General features: G+C 50.8%; 1 protein-coding gene across 1 annotated transcript in view; it reads right to left on the reverse strand.

The window, feature by feature from the left end:
• The window catches only part of VDR (vitamin D receptor), a 58,610-nt gene that overhangs the window by 21,554 nt on the left and 9,495 nt on the right, over positions 1–27,561 (reverse strand). The window contains exons 2-4 of the mRNA XM_005905458.3: positions 15,186–15,267; positions 11,655–11,802; positions 2,187–2,317 (exon numbers count right to left, since the gene is read on the reverse strand). Of these exons, the coding sequence (XP_005905520.2) occupies positions 2,187–2,317; positions 11,655–11,800 (277 nt within the window). The 5' untranslated portion in view covers positions 11,801–11,802; positions 15,186–15,267. The remainder of the gene's footprint in view (positions 1–2,186; positions 2,318–11,654; positions 11,803–15,185; positions 15,268–27,561) is intronic.

The following is a 27,561-nucleotide window of genomic DNA, read 5'->3' on the forward strand; positions in this document are numbered from 1 at the left end:
TGAGGCACAAAGCTGATTGGAGGTTGGGGGTGAGCATCCATTTCTGGGTTGCTGGACCCCCTACCATATGGCATTCCTGGGGCCAGGGCACCCTGGAACACTTGAGACCTGCTCATCATGGTGGATGCGGTGCTCTCCATGGGGACCAGGAGGGATCTAGGAGGCGACAAGGAGTTGGGTTCTAGTCCCAACTTGCTTTCTGACCCCAACCCTGGTGCTTTTGCTTTTCTGGGTTTCATATGATTTCTAAGTGTGCTTTCTGTTCTAAGCTGATGAACATCTCTTTTCTTCCAAGATACCAGGAGACGCACCTCTGGGACATCACTGAGGCTGGCCCTGACCAGAACTCCTGTGGCAGAGCCTTACTGGATCCCAGGTATAAGTCTGGGCCATTCTTGGCTGGCTGGGGCCTTAGAATCATGGCTGTCTGCCCTGTGGGGGCTGTGTGCTTGGAGTGGGCAGGGACTTCACTTTCTGCATCCTGTGTCCAGCCCAGCACCTTAAACAGAGCAGGCTGCACGGAACCGGCATGTGAGAAGCCCCATGAGGCACCCAGGCCTTGAACCTCCACGGCTCCAGGATAAACAGGAGAGGGGTGGGGCAGGGGACCAGGCAAGGAGTGATCCGCCTGCCCAGGCCTGCCTGCTCCTGTGGGGCTGAGGAGGAATGACGGCTTGGAAACTCCTTCCAGTACTGCCAGTGTTGACTGGGGAGTTGGGATCAGGAGAGGGGCCGTGGCCCACCAGAAGAGAGCCTGTCAAAGCCTGAGGAGGCTTCTGTTTTCCCCAAAACAAAGAATTTCTTTCTCACCAAGGAGGAAATTTCCCATCCCCTCAGCCCCGTCCTGTGGCTTTTCCCTTGTTCGAGACACATCTCGCCTGTACCCACCCACCTACACACACCCAGAATGGGCCCCATAGCCAAGATGACCTCCAGGTCTGGATGCATCTGAGTGCCTCTCTTGAGCTTCCTCAGCCCACAGTTCATCAGGACACCCACACAATCACAGATTCTGGAGAGGATCAGGGTACAGAGCACAGACAGGGGTGAGCCAAGGGACAGGGCAGGGCAGAGTGTGCAGAGAGGGTACCCATGCTCAGGGCAGCTTAGTGCCCTTGCTTCCAGTCCAGGGAGGGCCTGGCCAGCGCTTCCCCAGGTCCACTGGATTTAATGGCATCTCTGGTTACCAAGTAACTCATACTAGAGCTCAGATGCAAACTCCAGGAGTTGTTTTTAACAGTGAATCAGAATATGTCAACCTGTCCCATTGGTCCTCTCCTGCAACCCCAGAGCTAGACAGGAAGTCCTAGAAGATTGCTCATCCTTCTTCATCTGGATCTAGAGGGTCCTGCTAGAGTTTGGTGTTTCCCCTTGCAGGATCTATCCACCTAGCCCTGGCTATGTGCTAAATCGCTTCAGTTGTGTCCGACTCTTTGCCACCTGGTGGACCATAGCCCACCAGGCCTCTCTGTCCATGGGATTCTCCAGGCAAGAATACTGGAGTGGGTTGCCGTGCCCTCCTCCAGGGGATCATCCCATCCCGGGGACTGAACCCACATCTCTTACATCTACCAGCATTGGCAGGTGGGTTCTTTACCACTAGTGCCACCTGGGAAGCCCTAGCTCTGGGTACCAGCCCTCAGATTTGCTCACTGGGCCAGACTGACTGGAAGGCTAGGGTGGAGCAGAACCCCCCCGACAACCAGGCTCTGAATATTTCTTCTCCCCATCAATCCTGCCTCTTTCCACCCACAGCAGCCCTATCCCCCAAAGCCCAAAGAACCCTGGGGTCCTTGAGCCTCATCCTTTCCCCAAAGGGCTTAAGAAAAGGTTGCTGTGAGAATAGCGATGAAGTCTCAGAGGAAGATTAACCTAATGGTGGGGACTCATGAAGGCAGTGTCCCCGTCTGTCCCTCCTCACAGGCCTCGCACCGGAGAGGCACTTTCCAGGCCTCTGGGATACACACACAGATCCCAGAGAGGCTCACAGGGCCCCTTGGACCTTGGAGTTTCAGCCACCCTGCCTCAGGCTGCGGGTCCCACTCACGCCGCAACTCGGGGCCCCAAATCATGGCAACTACAGAGGAAGAGCAAGCGGACCTCTCTGGCCAAACGCCCAAAAGGCGGTGCCTTCCCCTGACCTCGCCCCCGCCCCGCCCCTCCTCGGCCTCGCCGCGGAAACTCACATTCCTTCATCATGCCGATGTCAATACAGCGCTTCAGCCGGCAGGCCTGGCAGTGGCGGCGGTTGTCTTTGGTGATGCGGCAGTCTCCATTGAAGGGACAGGTGAACAGCGCCTTCCGCTTCATGCTCCGCCTGCCAAGAGAGAGCAGGGGCCCTCCGCTGGGTCACCCACCTCGCAGCCCCTCAGCCCTGCCTGCATGAGAGAGCCTGTGACCGTGAGACGGGCTGGCCAAGCCCCTGGCTCCAAGACTCCTAGGGAGAATGGGCACCCAGCCAAGCCCCTGGCCCCTCTCAGGGGCCACCCCTGCCCAACCCTCTGACTTGCCATGTGTGCCAACATGCCCTCCTCCTGTTTACTGCTGATTCTTCCCCCATCCTTGCTTTTATTTACCTTTAAAGTCCTCTACTCCTCCTTCTCTTTTTTTATTACACAGGAAATACAAGTGAATTAACCTAACAAAATTTTTTTAATAAATACTGAAATCTGCAGAGCAGCTTTCATTGCCTTTAGCTTTGTGTGTGTTTATGCAAGCCCAAAGGTTCATTTTCCTAATTCTGGCTTTCTCCCCTGCTGCCAGCTACAGCACATGGGACTTTTATGAGGCTGCATAGAGGCCATCTTGGCACCCAACTCCAGTACTCTTGCCTGGAGAATCCCATGGACAGAGGAGCCTGGTGGGCTGCAGTCCATGGGGTTGCACAGAGTCGGACACAACTGAGCGACTTCACTTTCACTTTTCACTTTCATGCATTGGAGAAGGAAATGGCAACCCACTCCAGTGTTCTTGCCTGGAGAATCCCAGGGACGGGGAAGCCTGGTGGACTGCCGTCTATGGGGTCGCACAGAGTCGGACACGACTGAAGTGACTTAGCAGTAGCAGCAGAGGCTATCTTCCTAGAGGTTCCTCTTACAGTGAAGCAATTTAGCAAAGAATAAAGACTCCCAAGTTGGGGTCTTAGGAGTGTGAAAGTGTTAGTCACTCAGTCACGTCTAACACTTTGTGACCCCATGGAACTGTAGCCCACCAGGCTCCTCTGTCCGTGGGATTCTTCAGATAAGAATACTGGAGTAGGTAGCCATTCCCTTTTCCAGGGACTTTTCCCGACCCAGGGATAGAACCTGAGTCTCCCACATTGCAGACTGATTCTTTACTGTCTGAGTCACCAGGAAGCCCAAGAATACTGGAGTGGGTAGCCATTCCCTTCTCCAAGGGATCTTCCCAGCCCAGAGATGGAACGTGGATCTCCCACATTACTGGCTGATTCTTCACCATCTGAGCCACCAGGGAAGGCCTTAGGAATGTGAGTTCTTAGCTTCTTGGATACTGTTTCATCCCCAGAAATTCAAGGAGCTTGATGAAGCTGAGCCCACAGGCAGAAGGTTCCAGGCAGCTGGCCCTTGAGAACAGCTCAAGGCAAAGGACACGCAGTCACCTGGGAAATAGCCGCTGTTGGCTTTGGACCTCAGCCCCTGGTACCCTCCCATCACAGCCCTCATACGCAAGGGGCCACCAGCAGACTGGGCAACACGGGGAGGTGGGGGTGTTCGCTATTTGGTGGTTTACCCCCAGCCAGCCCCTGCAGCGACCCCCCAGGGAAAGACTGCATCTTGCAAGTCTTTCCAAGATCTTGCCTATGGAAAGAGAAACCCTTTCTCCTTGTGCCTGCATACATTTACCGCAGCTTCCCAGAGGAACAGAGGAACATGGAAGCACCTCAGTTAGCCTGAAATGAGACCCATCTGTGTGTTCCAGGACCAGATCCCCCTTCACTCCTTTCTCTCTTTCTCACCTGGTAGTTCCTGAGGTGCCACCTGTTACCATAAATGCTCAGGCCCCAGAATGCCCATGATCCTCTAAACCTACTTAAGGACCAGAAGTTTCTAATTAGAGCAAACTCTCATTTCCTTTTTTTTTTTTAACAGCTGGGCATTTTGCCTGGGGTAGCTAGCTGAGAGGCAGCTGAGAGGCTTCCCTGTCCTCCCACCCACTGTCTGGTCTGGTTCACAGTCACCCTGTTCTTTTTCGAGAGCCATGGGCACCAAAAAGAACACACATCATGGTACCTCTAGACATGCGAGCCGAAGCCTCTCACAGCCCTGCACTGGGGGCCGAGAGCTTCTCAAGGCCCCAGAGGAAGGGGGCCCCAGTGTCCTGTCGAGGCCTCTCCTTCCTCAAGCTCTGCGGGCCCCACCTCTGACCCTCCTTGGTGGGCACTTCCCTCAACTGCAAATTTGCTTGGAAAGAGAGTTTGAAACGTCATCCTTTTCCTTTCATCTTTCTCATGCTGCAAAGCTGAGGCCTCACCCGGGAAAGGTGGAGACGGCCGCTCAGCCCGACTTTGCCCGACAACAGGAGTGGACTCCACAGAGGCTGGGATAGGACTCCGAGGGGTGCAGAGCTGGGTTAAAAGATGCTGGGGGCGGGGGCCCGTGTCCTTGCTTTCAACCGTGTACTCGGAGTATGAAGCCCAAGAGAACTGAGATAGAGACAGAAGGAGGAAGAGGACCAAGACCATGACGAGGAGAGAGAAGTGGAGAGACAGGAGGAGGTGGAGCGGGAGAGGAAAGGAGGGGCAGAGGAAGGGAGGGAGAAGGATGTGGTCAAGCACACGACCTCACAGCAGGGCTCAGGCCAGGGTACGAATGCAGCCTGGGCTTCTCATCCTTTGCCACCCCTTGTCCTGGAACCCACCAACCTTGAATTATGTCTCCACATTGTTTGAGCAAAGCAGAAAGCAGCCTATGAATGCATGGAGCTCTAAAATTATTATTATGAAAACATGCAGTAACCAGCCCTCCCTCAGCTCCTCTACAGACAGAATCAGAGGCAAGGAGCTGGATAGTGGCTGGGGAGACAGAGGCTGTGCCTCGTGAAGAACATCATCACGCTCTGGGCTGTGGGGTTCAGCGTCCGGGGCAGGGGGTGGGGGCAGAAACCACCTTCACCAACTCCAACAGCAGACCCAGGCCCTTCCCGGAGCCCGGGTTCTGCAGCCAGCCCTCAGGCACATCGGTTGTTTGCCAGGACCATTTCCCTGGGCTCCGAGTCCTAGTTCGTCCTGTTCTGCCGCCTTCTAAGGTGCAAGCCACTTGTACACGTGTGGCTGTCATCTGGTCTCTGCCCATGAGGAGTCAGGGCAGCCAGACTGGCCAGCTCTGGCTCTGCACTTTGTCCTCAAGATCCAGACCCCGCCCTGCCTTCCTCCCAAAGCTAATTGCCTGTGAGTTGGTTTGGTTTTGAGAAACAAGAGCCTCAGGTTTCCATGGGAGCCCATTTCCTCAGAAGCGCTCTCAGCCTCATCCTCTGGGTGGTTGGCAATTACATCCTAGCTCAGGAAAGGGGGGTAGTGGTGGTGCAACCAGGCTAAATATAGATGCAGTTTCTAGAAAGCTGGGGTGAGAGAGGACATTGACCGATTCTTCTGCCAGAGACCAATTCATCAAAACATGAGACAGGCAGCTCACAAAAGCATCAGGTGCCTGGGCCAGGGTCTCAGGCCTGGGACGGGAGGGTCCTTCTTTTTTATTTTTATTTTTCGGGAGGGTCCTTCTTGAGTAGGTGATCCCTGCCAGCAGAGACACACCGTGTAATGTACAAGACCAAGTGCTAGCTCTGAGCTGTGTCTCTACTGCAGCTCCAGTGTCAGAGAAATTCCAGAGCCTGGTCCAGGTGCAGGCTCCTGCTAGAGCTCCTGATACCAAAGGTCTGTGTGGTCTGATAGTGAGACCTACGGGGCTCACTTTGTGTGGTGACCACCAGGGCTTCTCAGCAGATGAGTTAAAAAAGAAAAGCCAACTTTAAGGAAAGGAAGGTTGATGGTAAGGAGCACAGGCCTCTTTTCTGGAGAGCACTTCAGCAAGACAGGTATATATTGCCACATGGCAGTTTTGTTCCAGACCACCATGATAAAGCCAATATAGCAATAAAGTGAGTCACACAAATGTCTGGTTTCCCAGTGCACGTAAAACTTATGTTTATGCTGTATTGTGCTCTGTTAAGTGTTCAGTTGCACTCCATCTATAAAAACAATGTACACACCTTAATTAAGAAATACTTTCTCACTAAAAACTATTAATTATCATCTGACAATGCAGAATTGCCACAAGCCTTCAATTTGTAAAAAAACACAACATTTGTAAAGTGCAATAAAGCAAAACACAATAAAATAAGATCTGCCTGTGTCTACCAGTATGTAAAGTGGATGGAGCCTTTACTCATACAGTAAAGCCATTATCCTGGAAATGGGTACACCAGTCTCATGTAGGGACCTGAGAACTGGATTGGGAAGATTTATTTTTCACTTATGTCCCCTTTTGAACTGTCTACATCTAAAAAAAAAAAAAAACATTCACAGGAGTTATTCATAAGACCAAATACAGCAACAAATAAACACCACCCTTTATAACTATTTTAAAAATTTAAAGGACACACAGGCTTTGGTCACATGGATCTATTTGGGCTTACATTCTAACTCACAACCTTGGGCAAGTCACTTAATCTCCCCATGTCTTAGTTTCCACATCTGTAAAACGGAAACAACCCTACAGAGAGGGTGTTGTAAGGATTATGTAAAGGAAGCAGGACCTTTACTGCACCTTTGGTGCTTAAGCACTAAATAAAGGGAAGGGAGAGGAACTGGCAGGCAGGGGCAGTGGGAGGGAGTGCTGACGGGTGCCTGAAGACAGCAGTGTGTGACTTTCCCATACGAATCTGAGACCCTGGAAGCAGTCAGCACGTCTCCACTGACTCTCAGCGTGGCTGGTGTGGGGCTCCATAGGTAGAGAGGCTCGAAACATATCTTCGCTTCATGTGTTGTTGCTTCTGATATCTAGACCCACAGCCCTCTGTGACTTACAGCGACCAATGTCCAGTTTCTCTGAGTGCCAATCAGGTCCCACAGAGTTCTTGACTGACACGAGGGTCTCTAGAGCTCCCTGGACAAGCCCTTGCTTTCTCATATCTGATATTTAACTCCTGTTTGGGGACCTTTTACCAGAGACCCTTGCTGACACATCACAGTTACATATGTTCCAGGTCCCACAAGAGAGGATAGGAGAGGACTATCTGTTCTCAGAAACTGCAAAGGAACAGTGATTAAAAGCACCGTTTATCAAGAGCCTTCTCTTCCAGCACTTTACATATTCTCTCTGAGGCTCTCAACAGCCTAGTGGGATAGGTATCCTCCCAATTTTATAGGTGATACAAAAAGGCAATGGAAAGTAAAATAATTTGTTTAATGTCACACAGCTAAAAAGTGTGAAAACTGACATTAGAATCAAGATTGGTTGGATTCCAAAGTCTCTGGGATTCTTATGTAATATGGTCTTTAACATGAATCTACCATATCTCAATTCCAGCTGAAGCAGGTGTCAAAAGTCTGTCCCTCTAGAGTCCACAGGCAGGAAGCAGGTGCTATTTGAAGGACTCATGTAGGACAGAGAAGGACAGAGGCAGGACCCGAGATGGGCAGGTTGGAAGTGGGGGTGACCTCTGCCCATCCTCTCCATGGGCACCTCTATTGCCAGGACACAGAGAGGATTCCCAAGTAGCACGGAGAGGGAATTCACACCAGTGAGCCCTGAGGAGAGCTGGGTTCTTAAAGAAATAAAACTGACCAGAAAGAAATGTACGACCTTCCTCATGTCCAGGGAGCTGCCTTTCTTGACACCTCCAGTGGCGTCCCCTCTCCAAATATCTGGCTTCTCCATCCAAACTTCCAAACATCACTCTTGGCTGCTCTGAACATGACCCTCCTCATTCTCTTCCATTCACATCCTTGAGCAGCTGCCAAGCTGACCTGGACAAAGTTCTCTCTAGCAACACTGACCTCTTGGTGACTGATTCACTTGTCCAAGGAACAACCTGAGCGGCCACTTCTCGCCTCTTGGTTTACTCTACTGCCTTTAAGCACTTTGAGTCGCTGGACACCTGCCCCATTTCTCTGCCTCCCTTCACATCACAGCTCCTGCAAATATCATTTGGGTGAACTTCCTGAGAGCCAGAACATTCCTCATGTTCCTGGATCCTCACAAGCCTACACTTCCCCAAACCCGTCATAAATGAGGTCCCTGAGCACCTCGGGGCTCACAAATAAGGAGGCATTGCTCCACATCGTCTTTGTCAGCTTGGTGCTTACTGCAAATATCAGCTTCATGGAGTCCTGATGAGGAGGAAGGCGACAACACAGAGAGGCAAACGGCGATCTGTTTCTCAGGCTTGCCTTTCAGGCAAGGATTTTAAACTTCACCATATTCTTCATTCTCTTCATCAAAGGGGTCTTTCTGATTTTCTTCTCATCCTTTGCACCTTCCCTTATATTAGAATTTGGACAAAGCCATTCATGACCAGAGATTCATCCACAGATCATCACTCACTCTCTCTATATATATCTTTATCTATCTATCTATCTATCTATGCTTTATAGTAGATCTGCATATTTTCCCCCTGTGGCTCTTGCTTATGATTTGGTTGTTAACATTGTTCAGTCATCTAGGTGTGTCCTACTCTTTGCAACCCCATGGACTGCAGCACACCAGGCCTCTCTGTCCCTCACCATCTCCCAGAGTTTGCCCAAGTTCATGCCCATTGCCATAGGTGATGCCATCCAGCCATCTCATCCTCTGTCACCCTCTTCTCCTTCTGCCTCCAATCTTTCCCAGCATAAGGGTCTTTTCCAATGAGTTGGCTTTTTGCATCAGGTTGCCAAAATATTGGAGCTTCAGCATCACTCCTTCCAATGAGTATTCAGAGTCTTCTCCAGCAACACAGTTTGAAAGCATCAATTCTTCGGAGCTCTGCCTTCTTTATGGTCCAGCTCTCAAAACCATACATGACCACTGGAAAGACAGTAGCCTTGACTATACGGATTTTTGTTGGCAAAGTGATGTCTTCACCTTTTAACATATTAGGCTAACATGCTACCAAGACATATAACCATCTAGAAGCCTGTCCATGCCAACCTTCTATTCTCACTGGAAATAGCATCTTTCTCTATGGATTGCATGTATTCCAGAGGAGCAGGAAGTAGAAACAACATGAAGTGGCTTGCAGGAGTAACTGGCTGGCAATAGTCTCTAATTCTTGACCATAGGTCAATAGAACCAACCAACCCCCATAATCACACTTTGGTTTGATTATGAGTCTTAGACTTGCTGAAATGACCACAACTCACTTCTAGAGCAATTTAGTTTGATTTAGAAGTCAATCAAACACTCAATAGTCAAATGGGCTTATATCCCAGGGGTTAGAATATGGTCAGTGGCTCAACCCTAAGGTAATGCTTTTTCCTTGAGAACTGCTTTTGCAGGGCCTAGAGAGCTTCTGGAGAGCAAGGACTTGTGCTATCTTTGTGTTCTCAAGGATGCGGTACCCAACACAGAGAAGGACCTCCTTCTGACAGAGGCCTTCCTACCCAGGAAGAGGATTCTGCAGACAGATACAACTGACAATGGAATTCTCAAACAGCTATTTGAAATAGACTAAAGCGGAAGATTATCAAATAGTATATGGATGAAGCAGAGGAGGAGAAGTATGTGGAGGGGAGAGAGGAGGAGAAATTACGTGCAGACAGTCTATTCTTGTTCTTTATGGTAGTTACATTCATAAAGCCACCATGGATGCTGAACCAGCAAATATTGAATCATCGCTCCTAGGAGAATGTGGATTAGGTTCCTGTGAGCCTCTGGTCACAATGCTTTCATCAATCCATCAGTAAATAACTTTGCTTCATGTGTGGCATCTATTTAAACGTACCTCATTTAATACATGTTGTTGACTCATTAACATTGAACTCACAGCCAACAGCTCTACAGCCCACATCTAAACAGAGCTTGTCTAGCATGTCTTTTCTCTGTAAGGCACCTTCCAGCTTTAACATGCTTAGGAGAACCTGAAAGAATTTCAGCACCATGCTTGGTTGCCACCTTACACATTGAAATCACTATCAGATGGTACAAAGATGCAAAAAGGATGGCACTAAACAGACCAAGAACAGGACACTTATTCACAGGGTGAGAGTTGAAACAGAAGGCAGAATGTCTGGTTCAACCTTGGCTGGGAACGTGTGCAATGAGAAGAGGAATTTTTCTCCACTCAGCACGTGTCCAGAAACACCAGTGCTGCAAGTATTGACCCGGGGATGACAAGTAAAGTTTACCAGGTTGTCAGATTTGCAGATGTGGACTCCACAAACAATGAGGACCAACTGTGTGTGTTTTATAAAACAGAATTCAAGCCAAACAACGACAGAGATGCTGGCTCTTCAAAAAGTGCAGCCTGGGCTGTCATCAAGGCAGAGGCAGTAAAGTTATAAGGTAGATGGAGGACAGGGAAGCAAGATAAAAGCAGCTTGCTGACCATAATGCCAGGCCTTGCAGGAGGGAGTAGTGGCCGTCAGTCAGCTCAGACTCAAGGGGCCTCAGAACAGTGGCTCAAGGCAATCAAACTCCAGGCCTGCCAGTTTCTGCTGTAGAGGGCAGGTGAGTCAGGAGCCTGTCTTTATAGAGCCCAGGGGTCCCTGAGTTGTGGGGGGACCACCACACAAGTCCTGAGGCCTCTGATTCACACTGCCCTCAGTGCCAGTTCAGGGAAATGGATTCCTTGTTCTGGACTTGATTTGCTCTTTCCTCTCTTTGATGGAAAGCCCTGCCATTAGCTTTACTCACCCCCAGCAAGACTATTATATAGAAGCTCATTTTTGGCTGCCTTCTTCCAGGCTCCATTCTGTTTCTCTCTCCAAAATATGCAAAATGCTAACTTCTCCTGGTTTTGAATCCTACCCTGCCATTCCTCACTTCTCTCTCCTCCCTCCCTGGCTCCAGGTGGGAATAGCCTTTGTCCAGCTCTTCCAGGACTTTTCCATACAATTTGCACTGGTAATGCTGGGCCTACATTAAAAGAGAAGAGGCTGCTCGCAGAAAAACTAGCCCTGACCAAACCAGAATGCGTGTGCTTTCCTCCACACTCTGAGGTTAGCTTTCCAACTTTGATAAGCAAGTCGTGGTGCACAGATCAAGTAGGGAGGTCCAACTAGGGATGTCATTTCCCTTGTTCCAGGGGATGGTTTGATTTGGATGGTGGCCGGAGGGGAGAGGGTGGGGGTGCGTGCTCTGAGGCCGAGTTCCTGGGCCTCCTGGAGGCCATGCCGGTCTCTTGGACTAGGAAGCTCTGATCATCAATGGTAGGAGGTTCACTCTGGAAGGACATGGGTGGGTGCAGGGGGCTGTATGTCAAGGGGTAATGGAAGGATGGGGGTTCACATGAACTGCTTCCACCTAGGAAGCAGTTGGGCCAGAGGACCAGCTACAGCTGACGGCAGAGGAGGAAGAAACAGACCCTGTTGCCCCGGGGGGCTGTGAGAACGGGAGTGTTTCTGGGCCTGGCGAGGAAGGAGACACAGAACACGCAGGGTCTCTTTGCGGGAAACCTTGTTCCTCACCCTCTACTCCTCGCTCTTGCAGGGGACTCACCTGAAGAAGCCTTTGCAGCCTTCGCAGGTCATAGCGTTGAAATGGAAGCCGGTGGCTCGGTCCCCGCACACCCCACAGATCCGGGGCACGTTCCGGTCAAAGTCGCCGGGGTCAGGTAAGGAAGTGCTGGCCGCAGTCGCCTCCATGGCTGCAAGAACAGCAGGCAGGCATGAGGCCGCTGGTAGCCCTTCTGCCGGAAGCTCAGCAAAGTCGAGCTGCTCCCCAGGGCCCAGTCCTCAGTGGGATCCTCAGCACCCTCCCTTCGTGGCTCTGGGTACCACCAGCTCACCCTCCTGAGGCTGCCGGCCATGAGCAGAAGCGGGTCTCCCCAGACAGGCTGGAGCACGTCTGCAGGGGGCGCTGTGGCGATGCTCATGGCGTGGCCTGGCGTCAAAGCCCGGAGGACCAGAGGCCCTGTCTGGCACCTATGGGCAGGGCTCCTTTGGGTGAGGGGTCCCGCCTCTCTGCGTCCCACTGTCCTCATCTGAAGAATGCGTTTTACTTCACTGGGTGTGAGGAAGGTTCTTGTGAATGATACGCACACCACTGGCCTCAGCTGTACCTCAGCAGTGGACCTGCTGCAGATCAGAGGCCTCTTTGCCCAGGGTCCCCTCCAAAAGTGGGGCTCCAACAGCCTTGTACACAGAGGGACACCCTTAGCCCCTCTATCCTTGAGGGCGAGGGGAAGAGGACAGATTACCTGCCTACAGCAGACCCTGTCATGCCAGCTCCAAGCAGCCCCACGGCTCAGGATGGACAGCCTGGTGACCTGGCTGTCCTGGTACCAAGGTCATCAAAGCCTTCCCCCTCCCCCTTCTCCCTTACAATTTATTGAATGTAAATTCAACACATTGTTCTGAACGTCCTTCTGAGTAATGTGAGTCGTATACCAGGAACTAATTTTGTTTTCAGAGGCTGCTTTTATAAATAGGCATTATCATCTAGAAATGGATTTCACACTTGAAGAAGGAGGGGAAAGAGACAGAGGGGACAAGATGTAATAGCTCTGGGAGAGTCTTCTGAGGAAGCAGCTGACAAGCCTTCCCTTGGGCAAGCCGGGACCTCGGCTTCACCTGCTGCCTGCAATCCTGCTGGCTGCTAGCTCAGGGCTGTCTGGGGTCCCTCCTGCCTGGTGAAAGCTTTCAGACAGGGCTGCCTCCCAGTTTTATCTGAGTCCTCACAAGGGTCACTACAGGTTTAAGTGCCTTGGCCTCAGGACAGAAGGAAATCGAGTGAGAAAGTCGGTGGCGAGGGGCCAAGCACCCTACCCCCTCCCATACCGCAGTGCCACGTCATCCCACTGAGAGAGGTGGCTTCCAGGGGCCCTTGGGGACTCCGAGCTTCTTTCCAATGACTAGGCCCTTGACCTGAGCCAAGGTACATCAAAGACCAGGAGGGTCTTTTTTCAGTCCATCTTCAACTCACTCCAATGAGGCAAGTACTATTATCATTATTATTGTTATTATCGTTGTTGTTACGGCTTGCGGCATCCCAGTTCCCTGACCAAGGTTTGAACCTGTGCCCCCTGCAGTAGAAGCACGGAGTTCCAACCACTGGACCTCCAGGGAAGTCCCTTGCAAGTACTACTATTATTACTTGTTACAGATGAGGCCCAGAGAAGTCCAAACATTGAGGTTCTCTAGCAACTAAGAGTCAGACACAACTGAGAAACTTCACTTTCTCTTTTCACTTTCATGAATTGGAGAAGGAAATGGCAACCCACTCCAGTGTTCTTGCCTGGAGAATCCCAGGGACGGGGGAGCCTGGTGGGCTGCCGTCTATGGGGTCGCACAGAGTAGGACATGACTGAAGCGACTTAGCAGCAGCAGTTACCAAATGTACAAAACAAAGATTTAATATTGCAACAAATAATCCATGAAGACTTTTAAGCTAAAGGAAGGAAGTGGGTCTGTTAAGGACAGGTACTGTCAGTCCTGAAGGGGTAGAGGGTCCCTGATCCCAGACAGACCTAGCAGATCCTCCAACTTTCTCCTTCAGCTTTTCTTTTCCTGGGAACTTTAATAACAGTGACCCTGTTGCCCAGCCCAATCATAGCAAAGTTGATACTTGTTAAGCTATAATGTTTTTATATACACACATGCACAGAGACAGAGAGAGAAACACTTAAAAAAAAAAAGAACAAAGAAATGATTAACAGAAACTTTTGATGCAGTGAGATTGGGGAGGACTTGCAGAGGCATTACATACTAGCCATATTCAATTTCTTTGAGTGGTAGGTATTATGGTGTGTGTGTGTGTGTGTGTGTGTTTAGTCACTAAGTCTTGCCTGACTCTTTGCAACTCCAAAGACTGTAGCCCACCAGGCTCCCTGTTCATGGGATTTCCCAGTTAAGAAAACTGGAGTGGGTTGCCATTTCCTTCTCCAGATCCAGGAATTGAACCCATGCTTCCTGCATTGGCAGGTGGATTCTTTACCACTGAGCCATCTGGGAAGCCCCATTACTACTACTACTAAGATACTATTATCTGTTTTATATGCTCATCTGTATATATAAAACATTGCCTAGTTGTTAAAACAAAAATAAAAGAGAGAGTGTCCTTAGTTTTTCAGCCTTGTCCCCACAACCCTTAGGAAGTCTATGCTGACTCCAGGCTTCTGGAGCATGACATACATATCCAGAGAGTGGGCAGGGACCCCAGAGGCCCCAGGAGGAGAAACTGTCTAGGATGCCTGTGGCTTAACCCTAGGTCAGCTGAGATGTTGCAACTCCCCGTCATGGTGATATTGCTATAGACTGTGTCATTCAGAGGCCAACATCTGGGGGATTTGGTGGAAAAAAGAGAAATTAAGTGTGGGGGTGGGAGGAAATTGGTCAAATCAGCCTAACAAGTATTCAGCATCATCTGGGCTCACAGAAGATGTGATGACGCAAGAGAGTTGGCAGAATGTGACAACACAGCACCGCAACTGTGCCTTCCTGTAACAGGGTGATGTCAGGAAGGTTGCTGGCCCCCGGAGTGGGGCCCCAGGCACTGGGTTAGGCCCAACAGAAGGCTGGACCCAGCAGCCAGAGGCCCACAGTGAGCAGGACAATTTCAGGTGAACTAAGAGACAACTCAGCCCGAACTAGGGTTACATGCTGCTACCAAGAAGCCAGGACCCAGGACCAGAGTCCAGAGGTGGAGAAGAGGTCTAGGCATCTATGGCCTGAGAGCTGGTAGTGTTAGGAGTGAAGGGCAGAGACTGCGGAGGGCAGGAGAGACAAAGGAGATGGGAGTTGGGCTGGCAATACCGCCTTGCTGATGACCTCCTGGGGTCCTGGCCAGGGTGTCTGCAAGCCCCTCCCTCTGAGCCCCCACCCCGACCTGGGCCCAGCTCTGGGTCTCAGCTTCAGGCTGCTGTGGTCTCTGCTGACACAGGATGCACCCAGCCACATCTGCCAAAGGCAGGGAGTATCTCTTCCTCCCTCTGACCACCGCCTTCTGATTTGCTCCCATTCAACATCCCTGCCCACCTCACCCCTCGAAAACAAGAAGCCCAGAGGTTGTGGCTGAGGAGGAAACACCCACCTGTAGGAGCAGGGGGACAGGGAAGTCAGGCCAAGGGGTGCCCTTCTGTGAGGGTTCGCAGATGCTTCCAACCAAAAGGACTCTGAAATGAAAAAAAGGGAAATAAATACTTTATGTACAGCCCTGTGTTGATCTCACCACTGGAGCTCTAGAGGGCCCACCAGGGAGGATGTGAGCCTCTTTCCAGGAACTTTGGTCCTCCAAATGGAGACTGAAAACAGAAGTGATCTGTTGGGGGCAGACGTGCCATGTCATCACTGGCAGGGCTGAAGGGGCAGGAGTCCAGCTGGCAGCCAGGAACCACCCTGTCTTGGTGGGGGGCATGAGCAGCATCCAGCGGGAGGGCAGATGGAAGCAGCTTCCTTGCTGCAGAGGGTGTCGGGAGCTTGACTGCTCCCGTGGCCCCCACTCCAGGTTTTAGGGATGCTTGGAGGAGCAGGGCCAGAGGGTGGTCTGGCAGGCTCTGGAGGGTGGGAAGGAGACCGGCGCCTGGGCGCTGGGGACAGTGCAGTTGGACCTGGCCTCTTGGGATGGCTTTAAAGACAGGTGTCTGGGGTGTATGGTCTGTGGAGCCCGGGTGTAGGTGGAGCAGGTGCTGCAGGGGTTAAATACAGCAATGCATGGCTTTCAAACAGGATGTTTTCTGCCACTTTTAGCTCTTTCCCAGACATGCTCAACACCCCCGGCCTTGGCGAAGGCTGAAGGTGGGCTGACTCTGGTGTCCAGACTCTGGGTCTTAGTGGTATGATGGGTCACCAAGCTGGGGCTGGTCGAATTTCACCCTTCCCACCTTCACCCACACCCAGTGCTACTTGTCTACCCAGACATACACACACACACACACACACACACACACACTCTTCCCCCCTTTGCTGACACCAATAGGAAGTAGCTTGGGAGATAACAGATACACAGGTGTCTGACCCTGAGCCCTGGAAAGGCCTTTAAGGCAAACCCCCCAATGGGGAAGGTTCAGACCCTCAGCTTTTGTTTCTCTGCCTCCTAGTGGTCTGCCTAGGCAGGGGGAGGGACAGCCCAAGAAGCATCCAGACCTGGGCTCAGTCCTAGGACTGCCAGCCCCCTAACCTGTGTGCCCCCAAGGAACATGTGAGGAGAGTGTCAGTGGACCCTACTGAGATAACGTGGACATGGCTGACCCTCTCCCAAGGACCATGGGTGGAGGAGGGATACCTGCAGGGCACAGATATGTTGCCACTGCCCCCAGGCTCTCCTCTGCTCCCTCTGCTTGTACTGCCCAAGGGTCCCAGCCAACCAGGCTCTTCAGGATCCTACCCCACAGCCTTGGCAATCTCCCAGACTCCTGGCTTGCTCTGCAGGAAGTCTGAGGTGAGGGCCAACTGGGTATAGAAAGGACCACTGCCCTCAGCCCCTAAGACACTCAGAAGTCAGGTCTGAGATCCAAGTAGCTCGCCATCCCTGAACTTACAGAGAAAAGTGTGTGCGTATCTACCATGCGCCAGACTGCTAAGCTTCCCACCTGGGATCTCATGTAACCTCCTAACCGTCCCGCAAGATGCAGAGCAGTCCCATTTTACAGATGGAAAAACCAAACTCCAGGTAGGGCACTTTGAGACTTGCCCAGGGTCCCACGGCCAGACCAGCAGTGAAGCCAGGGGCCAGGCAAGGATGGGCTGCCTGCAATGGCCGATAAAGGGCGGCCCTCTTCTCCTGGGCGCTAGTATTCACTCCCGCCCTGCTCCAGATTCCTCCTGTGCACTCACTCATTTAATCCTCACAACAACCTCTAGGCATGGAGAAACTGAGGCACAGAGAAGATGATTATCTTTGGAGCCCAGATTTGAACTGAGGCAGCTGAGCCCCGCATCTCCACTCTGCCACCTTTCCTAAGGGACATAGCTCAGTGGTTTCCTCCCCCTAAGCCCTGGACTCCCCTCACCTCCACAAAGTCAGGGAGGAACAGACAGGACCATCCCCAGGTCACCACGGAAGAATGTCATGGCTCTTTTTTTCCCAAGGCTCCCAAATCAGCCAGGATCTCTCTTCATCCTGGCAACCCTTTTCATCCAGGAAAACCCCCATCAAAAGGTGGAGCTCTCCTCCCCAGGCAACTTTGCACTGCTGGGTGGTCCTTATAGGAAAGATGGTCCTGTAGGTCCAAGTTCACGGAAAGTGGGGCGAAGACACAGGGTAAAAAAAGGACAAGTGGAAAAAAACAACTTAATACTACCCCCTTTGCCACATCATACAACCCCCACCCCAATTCATGTTCTGAGTGTGAGAACATCCCACTGCCTTTGCTGGGACTGTCCCCAGAGCCACCCCCTCCTGCCCCTGCCTTAGAAATACCCATGCCCCTAGCACTGAGCCTCAGAGAAGCAGAGGGGGAGTGGTTCAGCTCTGCAGAAAGCCCCTGGCTTCCACTCCTCCAGGCTCTGCATCCCACATCAAAACCCCTGCCTGAGTCTGACCCCAGGTCTGACCCTGCCTTAGCAAGAAATGAGGAGATAACATATTTCCTTCCAGTCATCGAAGCCACAACCACCGCCTCTCCCACACGTCTGCCCGGCAGCTCACATAGCAGGCACCCCATCTTCCAGTGGCTTCTGCTGAATGGACGACCCCATGCAGAGTTTCGCTTAGGACAGTCTCCTGGGGTTGGGGCTGCAGGGTATCTGGAGCAGAGCCCTCATAAGACAAGGATCGATTTGCCGCTGGGCCAGGTTTAACTCTGTTGCCGTCACTGAACCTCCTCGGACTCCTGAGGGCGGCAAAGCTGTGACTCTGGGAGGACCAAGCAGTGGACAGAGGTCTGACCTCTAAGGTCTTTTCCAGGTCTGAAAGTGTGCAACTCCCAGGCCAAATTCCCACCATGATGAGGCCTTAAGATCAGTCAGGAATGAAACTCCCTCACTGTGTTCTCTCCCCGACCCTCCAAGGAACAGGTGAGGCCCCTTCACCCTCAGATGCTAAGGCCCAGGAAGAACAGGAGGGATGTGGCCCCTTGCAAGGGTCCTGTGGGGACTGGGAGCCTAGGAGCGGGCTTCCCGCTTAGCTGTGCTGGGAATGGACTGATCAGAATGGGCTTTCTAACTGTGAACATTAGCTCAAAGCTCCCTCTCCTTCTGGAAAGAAATGGAAAGCTATGTGATTTCCCAGCAGAGGGGGAGAAAATTCCTTCTCTTCCTAAAATTGGCACACATGGAGTCAACCACACATCGGGCTGTCTCTGGAGGGGGTGAGCCTGTGCACACGCCAGCCACGATTGCACATGTGCTTATGTGTGCACGCCCTTTTCTTGTTGCTTTCATTTCATCATCCTTGCAACTCTGCCCATAGAGTGCCGAACACTGTATGACCTACCCAAGTTTTTACCTGTCATCTCTTCATTCTGGTATAATTTAGGCTCAGCTTAGTCTCATGGCCAGTTGGGGTCATGCCCTTTCTTCCTTCTCTCCCATCCCCAACATATACCCACATTGTTTTTCCAGAACAATCTCAGCATTGCCTTCCGGAAGAAGCTGAGAGGAACAGAGTGGACATGAGAGCAATGGGAGAGGAAAGTGCACTGCAGAGTTAGAACTCGGCCTAACACTTTCTTCCCCCACCATCCCCTCATTTCCTACACACACACACACACACACACACACACACACACGGTGAGAGCATTTGGAAATTATATTCTGCAGACTACAATGTCCAAAGTAAAACCCAATGGATACCAGTCATCTCAGAATATCTCAAGATTGAAAGGAAACTTAACATCTCCTAGTCCAACCATTTTAAATCCCTTCTATAATATTCTAGCCTGTATTTAAATATCTTTTCTGTTGGAGAACTATCTCCCAGGCCAACCCATTCTCTTTGGATGGCTCTAGAAAGTTTTTCATTATGCACAGATGAAAGAGCCCCAGGAGTTTTCAACTACTGGTCCTAGACCAGCTCTTCACAGCCATCTAAGATGAATCTATCAGGCCACTCCCACACGGTCTCTTGAGGAGGGGTCGACAGGGCCACCGTATGATGCTACCACACACAGCAGAAAAAGTAACCCATTCCTCACCTGCTGGAAAATTGTCATGAAAAAAATAGAAAAACTCTGCAAAGTTTATGATGCAATGAGGTTTCAGGGGAGAAGCAGAGGAAGCTAGCCTGGCTACATTTCATTTTGATTTAGGCTTCATACACATCCCAGGTATGGTCATGATTCCCACCAGGGCAGTGAATAAGGTGGTCATGCAGACAGTGTCTGCCTCCTTGGCCTTCACCTGGAAAGAAGCTTCCAGCCTAAGAAAAGGGCCTATGGAAGAGTGTGAGTAGCTACATAACCTCTTCCAAGCTTTTCTGCCACCTCCATCTCAGGCTTAGCTATTTCCAGGGGAGGCTGACCCCCAGCACTGTGGCTCTAGGAACAGGGTTGAGGTGGATCAAACTGTTTAATTGCTGACTGAAGCATGGTAAATGAAGTGGCTAATGACCCAGCGGTTTCAGGAATAACTTTTCTTCTGAAAGTGCTTCTTAATTAACTTTTTGGGGACTATACCTCACTCTCGAGAACCTGATAAAGGTCATGGACTGACTGACTGCTAGTGTCAAGAGGTAGTGGGTCACTGCACAGAAGCCATGCCACAGGCTCCCACTCTACTGGACATTCACCAAGACTGTTCCTCAGCCGACTGTCCTGTCATCCTTGGGAGAGCTGGCAGCTTCTTGGAGCTGAGCAGAACCCACAGGCAGGAGTCCACGAGGTTCTAGGCAGTGGAACAGGAGATTCATAGTTTACTTAGATATGTTTCCACTTCTTATCAACAATTATTCCTGCAAGCTGCTTTTTTTTCCAGTGGAAACTCAGCCCTCAGCTTTGTCAACAAGATCTCTGGGTTGATTAGTGCTCTCCAGGTAACTTCCGGAAAGTGTGGGCAGTGACGGTGACTGGTGAAGCATAGGGAACCAGCCCGTGCGTAGCTGCAGCCCAGCGTCTCTGGTTTCCTAGCAGAAGAAAACTGAGACCCCCACAGGGGAAGCAAGTGGTCCTCCTTGCTTTTCTTCTGGGATCAATGTGATCTTTATATCACTCAGCCTCTTCCTGCACTGTAGGAAAGGTAGTACCCAAGCCCCAGGTCCTGCCAGCTCCAACCAAGATACTCCGGATCCTTGGTATCACAGCCCTTGCTCAGCTCCACAGTCACTTGGCCAGCCTGACACCTTGGCCACCTGACTACCGTCCCGCTTCCCCCAGAACCCCTCCCCATGTCCTGATCTACAAATAGAGACGTGAGCGCTCCCAGGTCTCAGGCGGTCACGGGGACCAAGTTCTCCACGCAGCACTCAGCACGGTGCCCAGGACACCAGAGATTTATATGTTTGCTCTCATTATTACAGCAGTTACTGTTAGTACAGCCACGAAGAGTTCAGGACCCAGAGAGGTCAGGAAGTCTGCTCTCGATCCCAAAAGCCCCACCCCAAACAAACATTGCCCAGAAAGCCACATTTCTTAACTGGGAAAAAACCGACCACCCCACCCATTGGCTGTGGCTCCCAAAAATCTGGCTGCTAGGGGCGGGGAGAATGGGTTGCTCTCTTCTCTCCCCAACAAGCAGAGAAGCTGAGCTACACATTTGGACTTTTCCTCCACAGGGAAGATGACACCGTGGCTACCAAAGTGTCACCAATTACTAATCACTTCTGCTCATCGCCGGTCCTTTTCCTCTCTCACCCCAAGTCTCTCTCCTACCTCCTTCATCGTCCAGGGCTTATCAAGCATCTGTTCTCTCCGCAGTGGGACACTGGCTCAGCATACCATGGCATCCCTGTCTGTTCTCAGGGCAGTGGCATTTCCTCGCCCCACTCCTGCCCCTCTGCAGGCAGCAGAAGGCTTCAGAAGCTAGTGGTTCGGTCATGGCCCCAAACCTAGGCACTGGGCTGGTTCTGATTTAGTGGGCCTGGACTCCTGACTGCTCCCCACTCTTGGCAGCCCTGGAAAGCCATTCATGGATCCCAGGACAGATTCTGAGGCCTGTGTCAGAAATCTACGAGGGTCCCCAGGTTCTCTGAGATAGGCAGGGCTAGGTAACTCTCCACGAGTCCCATGTCGAGTCCCATGTTAGTGTGTGTTAGTCGCTCAGTTGTGTCTGCTTCTTTGCAACCCCACGGACTGTAGCCTTCCAGGTTTCTCTGTCCATGGAATTCTCCAGGCAAGAATACTGGAGTGGGTAGCCATTCCCTTTTTCAGGGGATCTTTCCCACCCAGGAGTCGAACCTGGGTCTCCCGCATTGGCAGGTGGATTCTTTACCATTTGAGCCATGAGGGAAGCCTCATTTACCCAAAGACATCCTGTCTGTCTTCAGCATTATTTGCGAGGAGGTGAACATTCCTCCTGTATTCCTGAGGCTTCTCAGGAAGAGGCCAAGCTGGGAGGTTCCCATTTACTTTCAAGGGCAGGCCTAGTCACCCCCAACTTGCTCCTCAGTTCCCGTGTAGAATGATGTCCTCCAGAGAGCTTTTCCAGAGTTTCAGTCTGGTCAGAATTCCAGCCATCCTGCTGTGTAGACTTCTTCTTGGGGACCCTACTGGAGGAGCAGGGAGGCCACGGCATTTCTTCTTGGCCTTTCACTGTGATGGCCATTGGTTCTGGTCTCTGATGCCTTATCTCTGATGGTGACCCTTGCCTGGTTTTAAGCACTGACTATACAGCAAGCCCTACACAAGGAGTCAGAGACACCATGGTAAGCCACACAGAGGCCCAACCTTGTGAAGCTTACTGTCTACAGAGAGAAAAAGACAGGAATCTTCAACTCAGATCTGGGCTGCAAAGCAGGTAAGCACAGGTGTGACGGGAGCAGGGGGGGGAGCACCTGGCCTGGTCTTGGAGAGGCAGAGACGCTCTTCAGAGGATGTCACTTCTCTGTCTCCCAGCTGAGACAGGAAGGACCATAGTTCTAACAAGATAGTGGTGAGAGGGTAGAGAGAGGTCAGGCAGGTGATACCGAATGAGCAAAGTCTTAGAGGCAAAAGGGAAAGAGCATGCTGGAGGCAGAGAAACTAGTTCTATATGGCTGGCTGGCTGGGTGGGGGGCAACCAGGAAGAAAGAAACCAACCAACCACACTCATTTCAGTCGGAAGGAAATTCCATTCTTTCCACTACTGAGTACTTCTACTAGTAAACCCGCTGACTCTCAAATACCAGGAATTTTAAATTGTTGCAGTGGTATTTTGCAACCAAAGACTTTCAGACTCCATTCAGATTCCCGTTCCAACCTGAATCAACCTTGAGTTTTGTGAAGGAAGTAAAAACAGGCCTCCTACTCTATGGCTCATGGAGAATGGACCCTTGGGTCAGCTGGGCAGCGGGCCTCTCTGCACTGACTCTTTGCCCTGGGAAGAAGACCATCAGTAATTTTGTGGGAAAGGCAAGGTGGAGGGGAGAATTCTGGAAAATCCAGCCCAGTTAAATAAGAAAATGTGAGAGAAAGCCGAAAGAGAGAAGAAAAGGTTCAACAAGGGCAGACGGAAGCTGTGAACAACTCAGCGGCATGTCACCAGCCAATCCTTATTTAATGCATCAATCTGTCTAGGGCAGCCAGGTACGGTTGCCAGGCACAGGGAGAGCTGACTTACCACACACCCGACCGGTCCCCAGACCTGTGTCCACCAGCCAGCTTGGCTCACTCCTGTCTCCCAGTCCACAAGGTCACTTCCTTGTTCCCAGGAATCCCTCACACACGACGGTCACAAACAGCTGGCACCGGGGACACGTGCAGGAAGTCCCCTGCACCTGCCAGCCCGTACCCCAAGTCCAGAAGTCCACACTCGCTGCTGATAGCCCTTAGAGCTATCACTGAAGATAACCCTCTTGCTTCGCTGTTTCAGGCCAAACCACTGGAGGATTCTTCCCTGGGGCCACAAAGTGGTAGGAAATAGCAACTTTTGTCTTAACCCTTGAACTCTCTCCAAACTAAAACTCTCTCCCCCGCCCCTACCCCTTGGCCATCTTCCTCTTCCTTGTTTTTCTTTGGTACCTGGGGCAAAGATGGAACTGATTTGCTGCACAGAATGCCATTCATTGCTGCCCAGATAATCATAATGGTGTGATCACTCACCTAGAGCTGGACATGCTGGAATGCTAAGTCAAGTGGGCCCTAGGAAGTATCACTATGAACAAAGCTAGTGGAGGTGATGGAATTCCAGTTGAGCGATTTCAAATCCTAGAAGATGATGCTGTGAAAGTGCTGCACTCAAAATGGCAGCAAATTTGGAAAACTCAGCAGTGGCCACAGGACTGGAAAAGGTCAGTTTTCATTGCAATCCCAAAGAAAGGCAATGCCAAAGAATGCTCACACTACCACACAATTGCACTCATCTCACACTAGCAAAGTATTACTACTAGCTAACAAAGTATTACTCAAAATTCTCCAAGCCAGGCTTCAACAGTACATGAACCATGAAATTCCAGATGTTCAAACTGGATTTAGAAAAAGCAGAGGAACCAGAGATCAAATTGCCAACATCCGTTGGATCATTGAAAAAAGCAAGAGAGTTCCAGAAAAATATCTTCTGCTTTATTGACTATGCTAAAGCCTTTGACTGTGTGGATCACAACAAACTGGAAAATTCTGAAAGAGATGGGAATACCAGACCACCTGACCTGCCTCCTGAGAAATCTGTATGCAGGTCAAGAAGCAACAGTTAGAACTGGACATGGAACAACAGACTGGTTCCATATTGGGAAAGGAGTACATCAAGACTATATATCATCACCCTGCTTATTTAACTTCTATGCAGAGTACATCATGAGAAACGCTGGGCTGGATGAAGCATAAGCTGGAATCAAGATTGCCGGGAGAAATATCAATAACCTCAGATATGCAGATGACACCACCCTTATGGCAGAAAGTGAAGAAGAACTAAAGAGTGTCTTGATGAAAGTGAAAGAGGAGAGTGAAAAAGTTGGCTTAAAGCTCAACATTCAGACAACTAAGAGAATGGCATCCAGTCCGATTACTTCACGGCAAATAGATGGGGAAACAGTAGAAATAGTGACAGACTTTATATTTGGGGGCTCCAAAATCACTGCAGATGGTGACTGCAGCCATGAAATTAAAAGATGCTTGCTCCTTGGAAGAAAAGTTATGACCAACCTAGACAGCATATTAAAAAGCAGAGACATTACTTTGCCAACAAAGGTCAGTCTAGTCAAAGCTATGGTTTTTCCAGTGGTCATGTATGGATGTGATAGTTGGACTATCAAGAAAGCTGAGCACTGAAGAATTGATGTTTTTGAACTGTGGTGTTGGAGAAGACTCTTGAGAGTCCCTTGGACTGCAAGGAGATCCAACCAGTCCATCCTAAAGGAAATCAGTCCTGAATATTCATTGGAAGGACTGATGCTGAAGCTGAAACTCCAATATTTTGGTCACCTGATGTGAATAACTGATTAATTTGAAAAGACCCTGATGCTGGGAAAGATTGAAGGCAGGAAGAGAAGGGGACGACAGAGGATGAGCTGGGTTAGATGGCATCACCGACTCAGTGGACATGAGTTTGAGTAAACTCCGGGAGTTGGTGATGGACAGGGAGGCCTGGCGTGCTGCAGTCCATGGGGTCGCAATGAGTTGGACATGACTGAGCGACTGAACTGAACTGTGCCATTTGGTGCTGCCTCAGGGCACGGGAGGAGCTGAGCCCGGCTCTCCAATGCAAAAACCTCTTTCCCTCCTTGGCAGTCAGCCGTCTGCAGCCCCCCAGCTGCCCACCTGGACCTCCACGCCATGTAACAGAGTTTCCACTACCTTCAGTCAACACTCTGGGCAGAGGCAAACAGCCCTGGACCTGCTCAGGGCCTGCACTTGGTGAAAGGAGCCCTGAGTGAAACAGCATCCAGCTGGCTGGGCAGGCTGCACACTGTTGGCCACTAGTCAGGCCGCCCACTGGCAGCGTCCTAGGGAAGAGGGCCGGTGCTTGTGGTCATCATGGTCCTTTGGGGGAGAGGTGGCACCCCTCTAACCACTGCTTCCCCTTTATGCCCTGACCCCTCACTTTCCCCAGAACTCCCCCTGGCCTGAAAAACAATTCTGCAGCCAGGCTCATCAGGAGCCTAGGATTGAAGTTTAACAGAGACAAAAATAATTCTCTTGAGTGAGCTATTTTCTGCCCAGCTTGGGGAACAATGGCTCAAGGTAACAGGCAGTGGAGGGAGGTGTGGAGAGGAGGCTGGCCTCCAGCTATCCATTGATTTAGGGCCTTCTCCATGCCCATGCCATGGAGTGGGAGTTTCAGGGAGGTGGAGACCTTAGTCAGGGGCTCTGGACTTACTGGCTGTCCCCCTTACCGCACACCCTTACCTGTGGATATCAGGTGAGAAGTGAGAGCGGCAAGTAAGGGAAGGCCTGGGGGAGCCAGGGGTTCCTGCACTCTGAGTTGCAGGCCTTCATGGCTACTGCTCTCTTATGGAATGGAAGGAAAAAATATCAAACACTGCTACTTAACCAAGCCTCAAAAAGGGGTTTCTATATCTGTTCACCATCTTACAGGAGTGCTGTATCAGCTGAGATTCAAACATATGTTACAAAAACCGTTATATTTCATACCAACGCTGGCTATTAGTTTACAATTTTCTCCCAGGTGTTTAAGAGGGGGAGGAAGCCTACATTCAGGGGCACAGTGGAAGGCTGTGAAAACATTCTGAAGTGTAACATGTGGAGAGTGAGCCCTTCTCCGTGAGGTCACAAGACAGCAAGTAGCATGACATCCTCATAGCCCAGGAGAGCCCGCAGTGCTGGTAGGGTTTCAGACCAGGCTTGATAAGCATCATTCATTGACTGCCAAGCCCAACCCCAAAATGCCGCTTTTTTTTTTGGCCTCAAGATCTTTTCTTTGACCATTAAGAAAAGGAAACTTTTGTTTTCTCTACACTGAACTTTCCTTCTAATATCTATAGGAAAAATATCTGACTGGGAAGACAGAGTAAGGGAGGAAGGAGGGGAAAAGGAAGGAGAGAGGGAGAAAGATAAGGAGGAAAGGGGAGGATTCATTCAAGGCCTATCAGATGGAAAGATTTCATTATTACTCTCCAGGAAGAAGCACTCTGCATTGTGAAGTATCATGCAATGGGACTGTACCCATGGAGAGGGATCACTCATGGCATTAGTAACGAATTCTGTGCACACTAGGGCTTTCCTAGTCCCCCTCCAGGTAACAGTCATCTGTTAAAAGAAACTACCAGAGGATACACAGGAAGCTAAACCTGACCATGAATGAGTTCGGTTTGTCACCCCCCTCCCCATCACCACCAGTGAGTATACATTTTTAAGTCACTTGTCAGTGTCTAAAAAAATAGAGAGATTTCACTTTTGAAAAAAACCTGGGTGTCCAGCTTCCTATTAAAAAAAGGGACATTTTGGCCACACTGTTCTGCAATTCTAGGCAACCTGCTGGCCTGAAGTGGGGTTGCCTCTCTAGAACAGGCTTGTGCCCTCCACTCCATCCCACCAGGGTTTGCACTCGCTGTTACCCACCTGGCCCTCATCCCTGGAACCAGCCCCCAGTGACAGCTGAGCTCTGTGGTCAGGGAGACAGTTGAGCAAAGAGGTTCTGGGAGGCAGCCTGTGTGTTAGTCTCTCTGCTGCTGCTGCTGCTAAGTCCCTTCAGTCGTGTCCGACTCTGTGCGACCCCACAGACGGCAGCCCACCAGGCTCCCCCGTCCCTGGGATTCTCCAGGCAAGAACACTGGAGTGGGTTGCCATTTCCTTCTCCAATGCATGAAAGTGAAAAGTGAAGGTGAAGTCACTCAGTCGTGTCCGACTCTTCATGACCCCATGGACTGCAGCCCACCAGGCTCCTCCGTCCATGGGATTTTCCAGGCAAGAGTACTGGAGTGGGGTGCCATTGCCTTCTCTGGTTAGTCTCTCAGTTGTGTCCAACTCTTTGTGACACTATGGACTGTAGCCCACCAAGTTCCTCTGTCCATGGAGTTCTCCAGACAAGAATACTGGAGAGGGTAGCCAATCTCTTCTCCAGGCAGACCCAGGGGTCAAACCCCAGGTCTCCTGCATTGCAGGCAGATTCTTTACCATCTGAGCCACCAGGGAAGCCCAGGCAGCCTGCCTGGGTACAAACCCTGCCTTCCCTCCTTGCCAGCCATGTGACTACAGCCAATGACCTGGGCTCTCTAAGCTTCTGTTCCCTCACCTATCCAGTGAGAAAAATAACAATGCCTACCTCATTTGTCTATGAGGATTAAATGAGACGATGTGTGTAAAGTGCTCAGCACAGCACCTGGTGCATGGCTCCTTCTCAGTAAGTGCTGGTGTTTGTTATTATGAAAACGGTTCAATAACTGGAAGGATTCATCTCATGTTTTAGTCACATGAAGCAATTGTCCTTCAACTGTCCTTTTT

The sequence above is a fragment of the Bos mutus genome, chromosome 5 (assembly GCF_027580195.1).
Source record: "Bos mutus isolate GX-2022 chromosome 5, NWIPB_WYAK_1.1, whole genome shotgun sequence".
Lineage (NCBI taxonomy): Eukaryota > Metazoa > Chordata > Mammalia > Artiodactyla > Bovidae > Bos > Bos mutus.